Source organism: Sorex fumeus, unplaced genomic scaffold (assembly GCF_029834395.1).
Source record: "Sorex fumeus unplaced genomic scaffold, SorFum_2.1 ptg000128l, whole genome shotgun sequence".
In the NCBI taxonomy this organism is placed as follows: Eukaryota; Metazoa; Chordata; class Mammalia; order Eulipotyphla; family Soricidae; genus Sorex; species Sorex fumeus.
This window is the reverse complement of record NW_026606185.1, coordinates 59769280-59788022: the sequence shown is the minus strand read 5'-3', so window position 1 is coordinate 59788022 and position 18743 is coordinate 59769280. Positions and strand designations below refer to the sequence as shown.

At 53.6% G+C, this 18743-nt stretch overlaps 1 protein-coding gene across 3 annotated transcripts in view; it reads right to left on the bottom strand.

The window, feature by feature from the left end:
* Positions 1 to 18743, bottom strand: part of NEDD4L (NEDD4 like E3 ubiquitin protein ligase) — a 267112-nt gene that overhangs the window by 19152 nt on the left and 229217 nt on the right. For all 3 annotated transcript variants that reach the window (XM_056138058.1, XM_056138057.1, XM_056138059.1), the window contains 6 exons: positions 18167 to 18298; positions 17052 to 17171; positions 15818 to 16015; positions 10486 to 10563; positions 9294 to 9348; positions 7299 to 7357 (listed from right to left, as the gene is read on the bottom strand). In XM_056138058.1, the coding sequence (XP_055994033.1) occupies positions 7299 to 7357; positions 9294 to 9348; positions 10486 to 10563; positions 15818 to 16015; positions 17052 to 17171; positions 18167 to 18298 (642 nt within the window). The remainder of the gene's footprint in view (positions 1 to 7298; positions 7358 to 9293; positions 9349 to 10485; positions 10564 to 15817; positions 16016 to 17051; positions 17172 to 18166; positions 18299 to 18743) is intronic.

Sequence of the window (18743 nt, the reverse complement as noted above, 5' to 3'; positions counted from 1 at the left end):
TGGAAATTTCTAGTAACGGGCTCTCACTCCTGAAAACTATACTGACCTTCACCAAGTCACTAAGGCTTAAAGACACTTTCCGTGTGATTTTTATCTGCGTCTGAGACAGGGTGGAAACCTTATGTAAGAGCCACTGGCTATGACACTTGCACATCTGACCCCAGATGAACTCTGCCTCATTTGGAGAGTAATCAGGCTTTCAAATCGCTGAGAGAGACAATGTGAGCGCAAAGACCCAAACACTGATATTCTTGTCCAGAAACATAGAGGCAGGCAGACGGCACTCAGAAGTCTTCAACTTGGATTTTGCCTGGGGCTTAAGCTGGAACAGGGCTGGGCCCAGGGTCTGAGCTAATTGCTGGCATTCAAAGGCCCCAGAGTCTCTTTAGGCAAAGGGTTGCAGCCTGACACTGCCTCGTGGGTTCTCCTCACGTGTTAGGTTACAGAGCATTGGCCTTTGACAACATCCAAGAGCCAGAGGCCCGAATGCAGGTTACTGACACGAAGTACAGTGGGTTTAAGGAGCAGAAAGGAGTTGGCAGCGCCCCCAAGTCAAACAGTGATGTCTGGCAGCTGCGTACGCAGAAAAAAATCAGGCACGGAGTGTGGGTCTGAGAGGACAGGCGGCGCGTGGGTGAAGTAAGTGCTCCACCCTGAGCACTGTCTCCGCATTTTCCACTTCACCAGGCTCTCTGTGGAGCGGAGAGAGGAGACGTGGAGACCAGGAGCCTCCTGCCTTTGTTCTGTTATAAGACACAACTAACAACCACCAGGCCAGAACAGAAGTCATCACCCTCATAGGTGACAGTTGTCACGTAGGGTTTGTCATGGTACTGAGCAGCCACTGATGGTGTCACACAGATCTACCTGAAGAGGCTCTGAAGGCCGTTTCTACTCCCCAGAGGCTCCCTCGAGGTTTCTAAGTCATAATCTCCAGTCAGTTTTCACGAGACCTGACCACTGAGTGTCTTTAGTCTGGGTACTGAGTAGTCTGGTGAAATCGTGTGCGAATTCTGAAGGCAGAGATGTTGTCAGTTACCACCAAGATAAGAGAAATGACACCACATCCTGCAACCATCCAATTAAGAGAGTTTTGTGGCATTCAGACTGATGGAAATTATATCCTTCAACGAACTTAAGATTTCAGGACCATCCCTGGCAGCACCAGAGTGGCTAAAAAAAAATAAATAAATAAATAAAATACATAATAAGATCTAGTTCAAGTTTTTTCTTTTTGGCAGTTCGTTTGCTGACTTGTTCAGGTCACTCTTGAACATTTACTCCGTGGCCAGCATTCTGGGGCCTGGGAAAAGGTTGTCGCAGAAGCCCAAGTTCCCTTTGCCTGTGTCCCTTCGGTTTGATGGAGGACTGAGAGCATCATGGCAGCTCTGAGTGGCGGCAGGAGCAGGGCGGGGACCGACAGCTCAGGAGGGAGGGCGGTAGGCCAGTGCCCATGTGCCGAGGCTGGACACAGGGCTCCTTCCGGTGCTCGCATCAGTGTCCCAGAGCCGACGTCCAGGGCGGGGTTTTGGGCGGAAGCTGTGCTGTCACCTGTCGGTCTGGGCACTTCCTCGGTCAGCAGGAGGGTCTGACTGAACAAGGCTCTGCAGTGCACCCATTCCCAAACTGAGCGAGTCACAGCCATCATTTTTTTCTTTTAGTGTGTCTGTACCCCTGCTGCCCACCAGCAAATATTGAAACGAAATAAACAGCTTGAACCACCAGCAGAGATGAATTCCGTAGGCCTCGCGCAGGGCAAATGGTGCCGGGGAGCAAGTGGGTGAGGGTGGCCCGGCCTGGGAGGGCTGCCCCGCTGAGGACCCCCTGTGGATCCCGAAGGAGGAGTCCTAGGGAGCGGCGGGACCCCTTGCGTCCTGCTGCCTCTGCACAGGGCCGTGTGAAGGCCGGGATGTCACTGTCACTCTCCAGAACTTACCTGTACGCTCCAGAGGCAGTTCTTGAGATGGAAAAGGGGATTTTGTTTCTGTTTTTTTTTTCTCCAGTTTTAAAACTATTGTGGGGCTGCGGGGAGCAGGGACTCGGCCTGCATTCTGCTCTGCCTCGGACGCCGCAGGTTGGGCCTAGGAACGTGCTTCCATGTCCTCCTTTTGCGGTGTTTGCAGACCGAGATGACCACATGGTGCAGTGCCGGACACAAGGACGTGGGTGGGGATTCTCTTAAAAATCTGGCTGTGCCTGAGTCACAGTCTAGCTCAGAAAACACAGGAGAAGACGAGACACTTCTTTCTGTACAAAACAGGCCTATGGACAGGAGGCTGACCCGCCGCTGTGTCACTGGCTTGAGATGGTCTTTGTGCCCAGTGAAGATGGGCGCACCTGGAGGGCAGGGCCCAGGCCTGGCGTGGGTGCCCTGGTGAGGCCGACACACCCAGGCCTGGCTCTGGCAGGAGCACGGGGGTGGCACGAGGAGCTTCCTGAGTCCCCTTCTCCCTGCCTTCTTGAGGGGGCTGCTGGGAGTGCCCAGCAGCTGACCACAGAATACTCGGCAAGATACAAAGCGTCACACAAGCATGAGATGGTGTCCCTGAGCGCCACATGCATTACAGCACGGAACGATGCTCGGTGGCGACACGTGACAGTGGACTGACAATGGGTGTGATGTTGTGCAGAGCTGCTACAGGAAGGGGGACGGGGAGAGAGAGGGAGGGAGAGGGGGGAGAGAGGGAGAGAGGGGAGGAGATGGGAGGATAGAAAGAATGGGGAGAATGGGTGAGAGAGGGAAAGGGAGAGAGAGCAAGAGAGAGAGAGAGGAGGGGGCTAGAAGGAAGGAGGGGGAGAGAGAGGAAGAGAGAGATAGGATGAGAGAGGAGAGAGACACACAGAGAGACAGAGAGGGAGAGAGAGAGGATGAGAGGAAGAGAGATAGAGAGAGGGACAGAGACAGACAGAGACAGAGAGAGGGAGAGAGAGAGGGAGATGAGAAAGGGAGAGAAACAGAACGAGAGAGAGAGGGAGACAGACAGACAGAGACAGAGAGAGATGAGAGAGGGAGAGAGACACAGAGGGGGTTGGGGGGAGAGAGGGAGAGAGGGAAAGTGGGTGTGGAGAGACGGGCACTGGCCCTGGACACGAGAGCTCGTGCGTCCCTCTGGGGACAGCCTGGCCTGCGGCGTGGATGAGCCGGGGAGCCAGTGATGAGGGAACCGCACCTGCGAGGGGACTGGGAAGCTGCCCGCTGTTGCGCGCAAGGTGCGAGGAGGCTTACCTTCTGTCCAGGACAGAGGGGGAGAGAAACAAAAGAAAGAGATCTGTAATAAACGCCCACTCCAGGCTCCACCACGGGGCGCGGGAGTCGGTCACACTGACTGGGGTCCGTGAACCCACATCGCGGAATTAACAGGAAATACGGGGTCAGGACTGAGGAACACCCCAGAGGAGGGAACAAGCAGACGGGTACACACATACCCCACAGACGCCAGCAGGCATGCACATGCACACATGTGTGTGTGCACACCTCCCCCCCCCCACACACACACACAACTGAACTCAGCAATGAAACAACACACCGAGGAGAGTCTCCAGACACAGCGAGACTGGATGCCTCTCGGGACACTGAGAAGAGTGGGGGCTGGGGAGAGTGCTGGGGGGGAGGGGTCTGGAGCATCGGCTTCCCATGCCGGAGCCCTGGGCTTGATCCCCAGCACTGCATGGTCCCCAGAGCACCCCGAGCACTGAAATAGGAGCAGACCCCCAAGCACTGCCAGGCATGGCCCAGAAACAAAAACCAAAACAAATAATCCAGAAGAGGCTATTTAAAAAAAAACCTGTTAAGCATAGAGTTGGAAGTACGAGTAAAAATATAATGGGGCAGACAGATAACAACAACCACATGTTAGCTGTCCAAACAGAACTTCTCAGCAGCTAACCAAAGTCACAGCCAAGTGAATCGGTAATGTGTAGACTCTCTAGAGCTTCCAGAACAAACAAGAAGGCTCAAGACCACAGGGCAGCAACCAGGCAGAAAACAGAAGTACGTAGATGAAGAAGACATATGTGAGAGTGAATCTATACCCCAAAGGGAGTTAACCGACACAGGGAATCGGAAATAACAAGAGAGATGTAGCATGTGACAGTAACTGCAAGGAATTTTCTAGAATGGGAGAGGACGCATCCCAAGTCCAAAGCAGAATAAGGACAAAGCAAGCCTTGCATGTAGGACCCATGAGGGTCAAACTACAGAGCATCAGGATGCAGAGAAGTGTTAATAGTCATGGGGCAATACAGATGTATCATGGGCACCAGAAAGGGCCACTAGGCTGCAATGACTTTTCTTTCCCACTAGTGGAGGTCAGAGGGCAGCAACAGGTATCACCAAAAGGTGGAAAGAATTTAAGCGCTCACCAAGAATGCCATCTGCTAACCTCACTGAACAGAGGGTCAAACAGGTCCTCCTGGCTCCTCTTTGCTTCTCACAGATGGGGCAGACCAGAATGAACACCAGGACCCCCTGGATGGCCCATTAATTGTTAGAGTTGAATTTCTAACAAATTTCTGGATGGTCCTGATGCTCCAGGCACACACTTTGAGAACCCTGAACTTATGGCCAGACTTCATGAAGAGGGAGACTTAGAAGCAAGGGGATGCAGGAACTCACTGGTGGCGAAGGAATGTGTTTCTACACGAGTACAATGAAAAGAGAAATAAGACAGGTTCTTAAAGACTATCTGTAATGATTCAAGGTAAAGTAGCTTTTAGCGACAATGTAAAACAGGGGTGGGGAAAAAAATGGCACTCAAGTTACCTAAAGTTGTTTGTTATCCAGAAGGATAAGTAAGTTGGAGTGGTCAATTTGAACACGAAGGCAAGGAGGATGCTGGCTACAAATTTTAATGGAAGCACTTTAAGAACAGAGACAGAAAATAGTTTCTAAACAAGCACAGAAAACAATAGAGCATCCTTTCAATCTAACAGAGACGAGAAAGAACACAGCAAGCTAAGGGACATTATCAACAAAGTGGGCCAACAGGACGAAGGGAAAGTAAATGACAGAGAGTTGCAATTCACACGGAAGAGCCTCATGTCAATAAGGATGGTGCTGAAACTGTCAGAGGGGAGGACACCCAGTAATAAATGGATAATTTGGCCACTGCAAGCTTAACATATTGAACACATGAAGAACCTCCAAACTAACAGAGAATACACATGCTTCTCAAATACAAACAAAATAGAACATGGACAAAGATGGCCAAGTCCCCAAGGAAGTTTCAAGTATTTCATCATCGATACTTCACAGAAAATATGCTCTGATACAAGGCAATACTGTTAGAAACCAGGAAGAAAAGGATGGACAAAAGCCATCCCATACTCCTAGGAACTAAAAAAGCAAGATGAGGGGAGAAACCCTTAAGGAAATGACCAAAATTTAGAACTGAACAGCAACAAAGGACAGATGTCTACACTCAGTCAATGAATACCTAAATCACATTTAACTGGAAGAAATACCACTGATAATATAAGAGCAGACGAGGGTTCTTCAGAAAACAAAGAACCAGCGGTCTTTCTGGGGGTAGGACTGACTGGATTTATGGGACTAAACCTTTATCCGAAAGTAGTGAAACCAGGATTTGAGTGAAGGCAGATCATCAATCCATCATAAAATACTGGAAACTGAGCTTCGTAAGTCTCATGTCTTCTGTCAGTGGAAAGCCGTTGAAAATTGGGTCTTGAATTTTTTTTCTTGTTTCTCGTGATGGAAAAGAGAAAAACACTACTCCAGTGCCTTGCTGTGATAGTGCCTATCTTGGACAGGGACTTTTAAGCCCTCAAGAGTAGCTGACTGTGCCACCCAGTTAAAAATTTAACTTCAGCTGGATCACCCCGATAAAAATTTTGAACTTCCTGGAGCATGCGGTCGCATTTGCAGCCACAAACACACCAAACTCTATAGCACTGATAAACCAGGAGCAGTACACCGGACTGGATGGGATGTAATGTAGAAGGCAACCAATCTCTATTAACAAAATATAAACACAGAAGGCTTAACCTGTAACAATATCTTAGTAATCTCTTATACAAGAGCTTAATGGCTCCATGGTGAGATAGAACCATCTTCACTAACTTTCTTCTAAGGAATTATTTTTGATCATTCTGTTAGCAAATTATTGATAACAAGCAATATAAAATAAATTACTGAGGGCCTGCTATGAGGGCAGGCTTAAGGGGTGGTTGGGAAAATTGAAGGCAATGGTGGAGGGAAGGTGTAACAGTGGTGGGATTGGTGTTGGAATATAGAATGCCTGTAACGAATCGTCATGAACAACGTTGTAAACCAATGTTTATATAAAGTGTAAGGGGGTGGTAGGGAATGAGTAGCTGACTCTTTGAAGCCAGCATGAGGAGGATACTGTAGCCCTGGGACTCATCCTATCCCCAGTCAAGCTGACCACAGGAGGGGGAACCAGGCGTCAAGGTGCGAAGGTGCATCTGAACTTTGTAATTTCAAACAAAATGTGAACTGAATCAGATGCAAGTTTACAAACTGCAAATCAGTATGTAAACTCTCTCTGCTGGCCACACAGCCTTTGGCCCTTGGTGGAATGCCTCCTACCTCCCGTTTCTAATACTCTTCAGTCATCACCTGCCTTCCATACATTTGACTATGGTCAGGAGACGCAGTGCTGGCCTGGCCAGTGGGCCAGGCCCTACCCCACAGCCTCCTTCTGGGGAGTGTGTGGAAACTGAGGTTCTCTCTGATGCAAGACGGGGGTTTTGCTTCAGTGACAGGGGTGTGGTACGGAGCTCCCCATCACAGTTCCTATGCCCTCACCCCAGCCACTTCCTTCCCTCCCTGTCCTCTGAGCGGTGGGCACAGCTGCCCAGGGACAGGCTCACAACGCTCCGGGGGTTCACAGTCACTTCACCCACACCTCTGCTGAATTTTAGGGCTGGGAGAGCATCCTGACTGGGCTGCCTTGACTTCCCTGGGTCTATAATAAAGACCTGTATCATCCAGGGCTTGGCATGATACAAGAAAGGGCGGGCATTCCAATGGGTGTACTTTGGAGCCTCCCTTTCCTAAAGGGAAGAAGGAGAGGTTTTATCTGGCTACCATGAGCTAACCATTGCCTCTCCTTCCCAGTGGGGAAGGTGAGACACGCAGCTGTGCCCCAGCTCCACTTGCACTCCCAGATGGGGGCCCGGGGAGCCAACTGGACCTGCTCATTACAACAGAGGGAGGAAAGATGATCGTGGCACCGACCTAAGAGTAACAGACAAGAAACGCATGTTCAGTGGCCACCAAACATTCTACTGCAGAGGCAGAACTTGAGGATACTGACCGGACCGGTGATGGCTGGGTTCTGTAGTCTGGGGTCTTCCCACTGAGTAATTTTGCTATCTGAAAGTGCAAAACAAAGGAAAGAAATCAGTATCATCATGCAGGTCTCTACTGGGTCAAGAATATTCTAGAAAGAATGATCCCTGGATTCTTTATAAGGTGTCCAGCCCCCCACCCCCGACTCTGGGTCTCAGAGATCAGTAACTTGATATTTGGGGGCTAGAAGAGAATGATATGCGTGGTGGTGAACAGCACCCCTAAACCCCTCAGGTCAAAGTGCACGACTATAGTCAAAGCATCTAGTCTTACTGCTCTGGGAAAGTAATCTGAGGATCTGACCACGAAACACTGGTTTTGGAAGAACTTAGACCCTGACTTTGATTTTCTTTTAACTAAAAAAAAAAAAAAAAAAAGCATAAGAAGTCTTAAGTCCCCAACAAAGTTAACAAATGCAATTAATTTTTCCTTACATGCTTTTTCTTTGCTAATGTTGTAAAAAAATGCTTTCAATTAAGAATCAATTGAGAGAAAAAAAGTGCCTGCCATAGAGGCATAGGGAGAGGGTAATAATCCCATGTTTAGGGGCTGGAGAGATAGTACAGTGGGTAGTGTGACCCAGGGTGGGGGGTGGTCCATTTCTTAGAACTTTTGAATTGACACACACTTGTGGGGGGTGATTTGGGCCACACCTGGAGGTGCTCAGGGATCACTTGTGGTGGCACTCAGGGGAACCATATGTGGTGTTGCAGGACTCCCTGCAAGACCCTCGAGGACCTTTGTTCCCATACTATCTTGCTGGTCCTACCCTCGCTTTTTATCTTTAAGATGTTCCGTTTCATTGCCAAAGTCACTGGGAAGAGATTTTGTTCATAGACGAAGCGTTCGTCTGTGGGGCAGTGGGATGGGTGGGAAGGGCCCCTGGGCACTGGTGGAGAGAAGCAGCTCTCTCAGGACGGGTGTGGTGTTAGAATGATGGATGCGGGAAAAGGATCAAGAGTGTAGGATATAGGGGGCTGGAGCGATAGCACAGCGGGTAGGGCATTTGCCTTGCACGGGTATGACCCAAAAAGAATAAATAAATAAATAAATAAATAAAAATATGGCATCCTTAGGTGCATGAAGACAAACTTCAGACACCAGTGCCAGGACTGAGTTAGTCAGGGTGGGGTGTAAAGGGCTTCTGGGCAGTGATGGACAGAGACTGGCATAGTGGGCTGTGGGGACTTTGCACCCCTCAAATTTACACATGCTCCAAGAATAAAAACAACAAACCCACCTTTAAATGTTTAACTGAAGAAACATTTTAAGACGAAAAGAGAAAAAAAAAAAAGAACCCCAACGAACTACCAAGCCGCATGGATGGTTTCAACTTTTAAATCTATTTGAAGATTTCATTGTAACCTACTCCCCCTATCCCCAGACAATTTTTTCAGGGCTATAGAATTCCATGAAGAAAAACAGAGCCTCAAAATAGAAAGACAAAATGAAAAACCTCACTGGCTCAAGGCCGGTCTTTCGGAGTTTGACCTTCGGTTGAGATGAGAAACCCCACGTGCATCCAAAGATGTTGGTGCAAGAGTCTGAAGTACAGGCACTCCGATTTCCAGAAGGGAATCCCATGGGGTTAGTGTGAGGGGTGCAGGAGAGGTCCCGGGAAGGGAGGGGAGGTAGCGGGGTGGTCACGGGGAGCTCTCGGGGTTCCCCCAGGCGCCGCGTCCTACCCTCCTGCCCTGCATGCATTTACTGAGTGCAAGACTCAAGGGGCCACCAAGGCTAAATGACTCATTGGTCATAAGATCAAACCAGGGGCAGCTGGGCAGGCCGCTTTAAAGCAAAGTCAGGTGCCCAGTACCGCCTGAGAGTGCTGCCCCCTGGGGCTGTTTGCAACCAGGCTGCCTGGAAGCTGAATGTGGGAACAAATCTTCCACGCCAGAGAATGCCCAGGGCCCCTCCCCCTCCCCAGGACACCTGGGGGGTCAGAACAAGGACAACTTACTGTGATCGATATAAAACGTTCGGCCGTCCAGGTGAATTCTTTCTTCCCAGCCAGGCTAGGAGCAGGGCGGGGAACAGAGAGAGAGAGAGAGAGAGAGAAAGAGAGAGAGAGAGAGATGGAGAGAGATGGAGATAGAGATGGAGAGATAGAGAGAGAGGGAGAGATAGAGGGAGGGAGAGGGATGGAGGGAGAGCGAGATGGAGAGAAAGGGAGGGAGAAGGAGGGGGAGAGATGGAGAGAGAGAGAGAATACAAACATTAGCAAGCAATCCCTAAAGCCAAGGCAACGCACAGGACCACGAGGGTCCTTTGTCACTCACTGTCCCCTCCGTGCCCCTTGGGCATGATGAGCCAACACAGACCGGCCCTGGGCAGCTGGGACACACATGCAGCATCCGGGGCAGCACCCCCGAGCACCCGCTGGTGGGGGGGGGGTGCGGGTTAATATCACAGTGTTAGAGCAGGTGCTTTAGTTAGCCCGGGAGCCCTGCCTGGAGCTAAGCTGTCTTAGGTGACCTCCCCGAGCCGGCCTGCTGTCCCAAACACAGGCATCCACGTGCTGGATAGCTCTCCTGCCTCAACTCTTGTGTAGACACTCAGGGCAGAGGGAGGAGCATAGATCTGGCCGGGGAACAGAGCCGGAAACCTCCACCATCAGCTCACAGACTGTTCACCAGGAAGATGCTGACGCCTGAACGTTCTCACCTGCCCACCCAGCCCCATCTCTCGCCCACTTAAAAAGGGCCTGAACTGGATTCTTCGCCCCCCAATCCCCTTCCCGCTTCTGGCAGGGTTAATTAGGGCGGCTGCCAGGGTGAGGGACGCTTTCAGGTTTCAACCACAATCCGCTATAGAGCCAACAGTTCACCCACACCCCCACGCCCGAGAATCAGCCAAGGAGGGTCAGATCTGTCGGCATCATAAACGGGCATCGGGGCGTGAGACGTGGAAACTGCCATTCTCTGAGGCCTTCCCCCCCCCCCCCACGGCTGCCACTCCCGTGGCTAACTGTAACACGGGGTCACAGCCCCAGGGCAGCGCGTGGCGGCAACCGGGAACCAGCTTGAGGGCTGGGCCCCGAGTCCTCGGCCACCGGGAACCCTCAGGACCCACAAGGGCCCTGAGACGTGGGTCTGGCTCTCTTTGGAAGCACAGACCGGCAGGACCGTGACCCACGGGTCCAGCGTACTCACAGGAAGAGGGCCAAGGTCATTGGGGTTTAAAGGCGCCTTTGACCGCATATGCACTGGAAATTTCAAGCGTGGGTCTTCCTGCAAGAGAAACGTGAAAGGCGGTAGGTGTTAGGGGGAGCCTCTGGGGGGGCGCCGCAGGCTCCGGCCATCCGCAGTTTGGGTGTTCCGAGTCCACCGGGTGGTCCATGCGGCGGGGGAGGGCTCCCATCTTTGCATGGGCAGCCTGACTGGCCACGTCTGAAAGAAGCCTGCTCTCCCGGCTGCTCTGGTAGAATCCGGGGAGTAAGACTTTGTACCTGGAGGGCTGGTGACCATTTCGGGGTGCCCCCGAGCAGAAGTGGGGTAGCAGATGCTGGCAGAGAGGCTGCTCTGGGATACAGCAGAAGGGGAAGGGTGCTGGGCGAGAGAGGCAGGGGAGACGCAGGGCTGCCAGCATCCCTGCACCCCCGGAGCGACAGTAGAGACTGAGTCCGCCTGCTCTTGTGCGAGCATGGAGTGAGGATGACGCCCCCTGCACACAGGGCCCGGCCCAGCCCGCTTTCCTGAGCTCAGGATGGAGTTCGGCAGATCGGAACCCCATGGACGGCTCGCAAATCCAGGGGTGCAAGAGCTGAGACCAAAAGGTCGAAGCCCCCAAGACACCCCCGGGAATGGATGAGGGGAACGTGGGCAAGGTTTGTCCTTGCAAACAAGGGAGCTCAGCCACCCGGGGGGAGGCAGAAAGAGCCGGCGAGAAAGAACAGGACTTGAGCGGAGGTCCGGCCCTGGAGGCCGGGAACTACCTCTCACGTCACAGTCCTCGAGTGAGTCGCCCCGTCAGTTCCAAATGTCAGGAAACAAACCCTGCCTGTCAGAGGAACAGCCGGCCTCTGTAAACCTCCCAGGAACCTGTCTTATTTCTACCAAAGAATCTGCTGCTGTCAAACGACCGAAAGATCTTTCTGCCTCGGTATTTTCCCAAGTACAAGGAATGAAAGAACGGGCATAAACCTTGGAAAACAGTTGCCCCCTCCCCCCGCCCGAGAAGATTTTCTATCTAGAAAGTCACAGAATTTTCCTATCCACAGCTGGAGCAATAGCACAGTGGTAGGGCATTTGCCTGGCATGCGGCTGGCCTAGCCGGCCCAGGTTCGATTCCTCCGCCCCTCTTGGAGAGCCCGGCAAGCTACCAAGAGCATCTCGCCTGCACGGCAAAGCCTGGCAAGCTCCCCGTGACGTATTCGATATGCCAAACACAGTAACAACAAGTCTCACGATGGAGACGTTACTGGGCCCGCTCGAGCAAATCGATGAACAACAGGAGGGCAGTGCTACATTGCTACAGAAGACACGAAAAACCTCTGGATGATAAGATGATTGAGGCCCGCAGGGAGGGCCCGTGGGAAGCTGTCCCAGGCTAACTATGGTGACAGCTGCAGGCCTTGGAGATACCAGAACCATTTTCTGTCTCAAGTGGGCGAGCTATTCGTGAGCTACACCTCGGAAGAGCTATGGACAAATGTCCATGGGGAAGAGTCACCCGTGTTTCTGGAGTAGAAGTGAGTGGCAGAGTTAAAGAACTGGAAAGTATCCTAAAAGGTGAAAAAAAAAAATCACACACAAAAAGAAACCAAACACTTTTTTTTGGGGGGGTGGGGTGGGGGATGGGTGGCACATCTGATGGTGCTCAGGGCTTCCTCCTGGCTCTGTTCTGATGGGGCAGGCAAAAAGATGCAAGGTCCCCTGGGAGTGATGGACACAGGCTAGAAAACTGACGAGGGACTCAAATGAGGATACGGGTGAACAACATAATATGGGAGACCTGGGTAGGGCCGAAGACCTCACGGCACACTGTTGGCCGGTCTGCCCAGCAGGAATGGGCAGGCTGTGCGGGAAGGGCCGTGCCCCCACCTCTCTGGAGCTTCCCTGTGTGTTTCCGTTTGGACCTGAACAGCAGAACTGAATCCAGGTCTCTGCTTCCTTGCAACCCAGAGCAGCCCCTGTTTTGTGCCACCAAAGGCACGTTGGGGCTTTCTGCATTCCCTGGAAGCGTCCACGGTGGAAGGGCCTGAGAAGGCTCTCATGTCTCTGCCTCGCTGGCCAAGACTCATGACCCGAGGGCCAGGTGGGGACAAAGGGATGTGGCCTTGCAGGGGTCAGGCTCCCTCTGGCGAGCCGCCTGCATGCTCCCTCCTGACTGGTTTTAAAGGTCTGTTTCGTAGATGTCTGGGGCCTTTCTCCTCAACTGGAACTCTCCCTGCAGTAAGGACAGGACAGGCGTCGTTATTCTCCACCTGTTTTATAAAGTTCCCCTGGGTCCATTAAAATGCTCAGAGGGGCTGGAGCAATAGCACAGCGAGTAGGGCATTTGCCTTGCACGTGACTGACCCGGGTTTGATTCCCAACACCCCATAGGGTCCCCCGAGCACCGCCAGGAGTAATTCCTGAGTGCATGAGCCAGGAGTAGCCCCTGTGCATTACTGGGTGTGACCCAAAAAGAAAACAAATAAACAAACCAAAAAAAAACCCCCAAAAAAACAAAACAAAACAAAACAAAAATGAAATGCTCAGCGCCTCACAGACTGCCCAGTGAAATATTCTGGATTTTCTGCCATGCATCTGCATTCGCAACCATACAACACCTCCAAATTCTGCAACAATGACGTCCCCGTAGGAGCACAGCCGATTGGGTGGGATGTGACGTAGAAATCAACCCATCTGGCCTCACGAAACCTGAGCACAGGGGCTAAACTTGCAACCACAGCTCAGTCAAGTCCCAGACGAGGCCTTGATGTCCCCATGGCGAGACACAACCATTTTCACCAATTTTCTTCTACGGGAATATTTTTTCAATGATTCCGTTAAACAGTCAGTAGTCACAAGCAATATAAAACACGCTATGGTGGGCCTGCTGGGGGACGGGCGGGCGGGATGGTGGGGAAAACGGAGACAGTGGTGGTAGGATTGGGGTTGGAATATGAATGCCTGCAACAAACCATCACGAACAACTCTGTAAACCATGTAAGCATTTAAATGCAGTGGGGAAAGAAACAGAACCCTCAGGTCTAAGAAGAGCCCCTTTCGCAGACCACAACACCCAAAAGGAGAGAACAAAAGGGAATGCCCTGCCACAGAGGCAGGGTGGGATGGGGGGGGATGGGGGTGGGATACTGGGATCCGTGGTGATGGAAAATGGGCACTGGTGGAGGGATGGGTATTTGATCATTGTATAATTGAAACCCAGGCACAAAAATCTGTAAGTCTACAACTGTACCTCATGGTGTCTCACTAATAAAAATTAATAAAAAAAAGCTATGTAAAGTTTATGTTGTATTATTCTAGAATAAAATGGTACTCCAAGTTAAAAAAAAAAAGAGTCCCAGGTCCCCTTTCATTTGCTCTCTTCAAGGAAACAGAGCAAATCCCAACGGCCCTTCAGTGACCTGCTCCTGCGGGTTCCATCTCTCCCTCCACCTCTGCCCATACCAAGAGGCAAGTGACCAGGCCCCCTCAGCTGGGCAGGGGCGAGGGATGGCGGTGGGGGAGGGGGGGCGCATGTCTGAGCTCACTAGAGAAGGGGAGCAACTGGTGGGATTTCCAGCTGCTGGTGAAGCGTGTTTCCCCCGCGGTGGCCACCAGGACATGCCGCTGCAAGGGCGAATCCTGAAACAGGTCACTGACAACTTCCAGGTAAGAAGGGACAACTGAAATTCAGGCAAGACCACAGTGAGGCGGGACGGAGCTTGAGGACCAGGGAGATAAACCCGTCACGGGATGCCTGGCATGTCAGTGGCTTTGCAGGAAAGACGGGAATCGCAGCTCGCAGAGGGTCCACACTCGGGACCCCATATGCCCCTTTCTGGATGGGAGGCACCTTCTGGAGAAGGTGTTTCTCTGCCGAGGGGGCGCTGCCTCCCGACCTTGGACAGCTACCCCACTTCGGGCTCCCCCGACACAAGTGTGTGGGGGGTCTGCTGTAGTGGTCTGGTGGTGGCAGACAGGAGGGGCCGTGCCAAGGGGCCAGCGCTGGGCCCCTGCCAGGGAGGAGTACAAACTCAGAGCCAGGCGCAAGGGCTCCAGTTTTCCCCACAAGCTTTGCCACCTCGTCCTTGCACCCTGCCCTCTGTGCACTTGGAACCTTCTCTCCTGACTGAAAGGGGATCAGAGCAAGGCGCTTGGCTCTCAGATGCCCAGGGAAGGAATGAGGGGGTGAGCAAAGGCCACTCGGGTGGAGCACAGACCCGCCAACAGGCTTAGAGTGGCCGGGGGAGTCGGGACATGTGTGAGGAGCTGTGGGTGGTGCCCGGGATGGGGGTCCAGAGACATAGGGAGGCCATGAGCACTTGGGGGCAGGCATCGAGGATGCTGAGTATCCAGCAGGTGAGCATGTCCAGAGCCCCACACAGACACAAGTTGGGCAGGAGCCCTAGGTTCTACCATGCCTGCTAGACAGATGTGCGGATCTTCAGGACAGACAGCGCTCGAATCACGGAGTCCATGATAGGGTGGGCACTGGGCCACACAATACAGCTGCCTGGGCCAGCGAACACACCCAGCAGGGTGAGGGTCTGCCCTCGAGCATCCACTGCTGACCCCAAGGCCCCAAGGCCAAGCTCCAGGGCCCAGCACTGCCACGACGGCCCAGCTAACTCTCCTGAGATGCTGTCTAAGCAGGTAGGAACAGCCCAAGGACTTGAATTCAAGTGTCCCCAGACAAGTGGCAGGGGGACACAGGACAGGAAGGAAAGCGTCACCTGCTCAGCTTTGGAAGCAGAAACATCCCTGATGGCACCTCCCCATCCCCCCCTCGCTCTTGACTACGTGATTCCAGGCTCCAGGGCGCAAAGGTCCCCTGGGGGTGCCTTCACGTGAGTCAACATGTCAGAGTTCGGGCTGAGAGCAAGGGGCCCAGTCATGTCCATTCTCTGCACATACGGAACAGTGCTGTTGAGTGGTTGGGCCCAGGCCCTCGGCCACAGTCCTGCCCAGGACAGAGGGAGGTCCGGTGGCACCAATGGGTAAAACCTTGCTAGATGCCACATGAGAAATGAGTCAAAGATGCCAACAGATTCAGAAAAAAGGAATGAACAGAAAATAGCCCCAACAGAGAAGAAGGTTCCGGACGGAAGTGCAGCACGAGACGAAGGCCAATGAAAGGCCGGCACTGAGCGACTTGGCCTACTTGACCTGTCCAAGCAGTGGCCTTTCCTGAGCACTACCAAGACAGGGCATCCGCCCGGGGCTCCGGCGGATGTCCCAGATGCCCAAGACCCTCCCTCTGGACAGCGTCTGGGGAGGGGGGACTCCGGGGGCCGCGCTGCAGGGCAGGGGCCAAGTGTGAGTGCAACCTTACCCACGTCGTCGTCTTTGTGTTGTGGTCAATGAAGAAGGGCCGGCCGTTGGGCGCTATCCTCATCTCCCAGCCGGGCGGCAGGAAACTCTGTGTGACCTTGTGTTGTGGTTTGGGGGAGTTGTAGGGTGACGGCTGTGGGGACTGGGGGTTGGAAAGGGTATCTTTCACCGCCCGCCGGATGGGTGAGTCCTTGGCACCCTAAGGAACAATAACCAGCGTTAGAACCCCCGGCAACGCGCCTCGCCAACCGTGTCCGAGCCGTCCCAGGTGGGGGATGGATGGGACGCCGCTCTCCAGAACGGGTCCCCGGAAGGCGCGTTGGACACCTGCGCCCAGCGCTCACGTCATCTCCTGTCCCAGGAACGTGAAAGGTGCTGTTGGTGAGACACGTGTAGACGCCAGGTACCCGGCCCCCGTTCACGCTGGCCCCGACGGACGGGTGGAGGGGTCACAGAGAAAAGCAAGGCCTGCTCGGGACGAGCTCACAGTCTAAATGAGATGTGCCGGCACATTTGTTCCTCGGAGCACAGATGGCAGAGCCTCCTTCGGTCGGGCGAAGACGGGCCCCCGGGAACCCCGCACTCGGTACCCGTGCTCCCATCCCGGCCCACCTGAGCAGCACCTCCTGCCTGGGCGAGACCCCTCCCCCCCTCCACTCCCACCTCCCCACCCCACCTCGTGTGAGGCATAGGCCTGGTCCTCCATCTTCTCAGAGATGTGACGTTAACCCAGAGGCACCCGCAGAGGCCCAGCAGGCGGGTCTGGAGGATGCGCATGAGAGAGGGGGGCGGGGGCGTGCCCGTCCACGATGAAGACCGCCACCGTCCCCACGGGGAGGAGAGCCATGGTCCAAGCAGCGGCGCGAGAGAAGCGCTGGTGTGGGAAAAGCAGCAGTTCTGCAGCGCTCGTGAGGAGAGCAGGCGGAGAAGGAGCAGAACACAACGGAGAACGTTCCAGAAAGAGAGAGAGAGGGCACCCACCCAGCACCGCCGCCACCAACGAATGAGATGAGAGTCGTCCGGGAATGGAGACTGGACGGAACAGAGAAGCCACGAGGACGGACCTTCCCCACGGCAGGGAGCGGTGCACTGAGCAGAGCGCGGACGGATGGTGGGATGGACGGATGGATGGATGGACGGACGGACGGATGGAAGACCCGCAGGGAGAGAGGAGAGAGGGGCAGAGAGGAGGAGGAGGAGCCACAGGAAAAGACGCCCCCGGGCAGCCTTCTCACCTCCAGGGGGGCAGATAAAGTTACGGTGGGCGAGCTGAGGCTACGGGGCCGGCGGATCTGCGGCTCGATTAGGTGGTTGTTACTGTTTGAGGACGATCCGGACGCACCGTCTTCTGCGAGCTATTTCGGAGGCAAAAACAAGTTTAGCTTTGTCGTTGTCGGAGGGCCCGGCCCGGGTGACGAGAGCAAGCGCCCGCCCGGCAATAACAACACGGCCGGTGATGATAACGAGAGGGCTGGCAGGGAGGAAACGATTAGCTCTAATGATGGGTAACGCGCACCGGGACAAAAACATTCATGGGAAACAAAAATGAATCACCGGCCCTGCCACAAAAGCAGCCCGAGGCGGAGGAGGGGAGGAGGGGGCAGGGAGCCGGGATGCCTGAAGAATCCACTCTGGCTTCGAAAATAGATTCCGGGGGCACGTGAAAAAAACACAACGGCTGTACTGGGGTGGGGGGGGCCCGCAAAGAGAGCTTCCTGGGCTTTGCTCACGTGCAAGGGGCTCAGGTTTGAACCCAGCCACGGCCTGGTCCCCTGAGCCCCACCAGGACAGACCCCTGAGCACTGAGGTGGAGGAGCCCCACTGAGTGAGTGTGTCCCCCTTCCCACCCGATCACCGAGCTGGGGAGTGAGGGGTTGCGTGCTTTGCAAACACAAGAATCCAAGTTCCGTCCCTGGCCCTGCATGACCCCCGCCAGCACAGGGGGCTGAGCTTTTGGGGCCTCTCATACCCCAAGGCCCAGGTAGGACCAGCGGCTGCACGCCTGGGATGGCAGAGGACTGTGGGAGTGGATCCCTGAGCAGTATCTGCAAGACCACCCTGCCCTATGCCCCTCCAAATTATCAGAATACACACATGCTTGATAACGTGGAAGGTCTTGGGTTCTAGCCCTGCATTGGGGGAAAAAAAAAGTATCTAGAAAAAGACTGCTTTGGGACTTCGATTCCTCCATAGGGGCCAGTATTATGTTGAAATGGATGCTTTTTTTGTTTTTGTTTTTTTTCGGTGAGAACAAAGTTTCTAGAACCCCCGGTGCTCCCAGAGCAGAAGCCAAAGAAACGACGGGGGTCCTATCTGTCCATCTTGGCTTCTGCCCCGGGTGATGCCGTACCTGCATGATCGGCCGGGTCCATGTGGTGGTTCGGTTGTTATGATTGACATAGTATGTGCGGCCCTTAGCATCTTTCCTCTCTTCCCAGCCCGAAGGGAGGCCCGGCGTGGTATGTACATAGGCCACCGACGGCTGTTTGCGTAAGAAATCATCATTATTTAAGAGCATGCATATTTGCTTCCCGACCAAGTTTAACAACTGAATACCCAGAGAAATACTATTATGTCATACTTTTCTTTTCCCTAGTACAATTTTTATTGTTTAGGTTTTTTTTGTACGCCACGTATAATCTCAGGAAAATAGCAACAGATCATAATAGCTTCAAATCTGCAGTGAGGAGGGTTCCTCGGCCCCCACCAGCCCTGGTACCGACATTCTTCCAGAAGGCAGTTCTAAGGCCCTCCCAAGGGGGTCCTGTGCAGAGGGGGCGGGCTGAGCCTCCATGGAGGCTGCTAGACACACTCACTGGCCAGTGATGACCCGAAACAACATTTTGCAGAAATTGAGCGGCTGCTATCGTGAGCTCTGCCCCTTCATGTGCCCGCACGGAACTCTGCCTGAACTCATAGTCCAGACG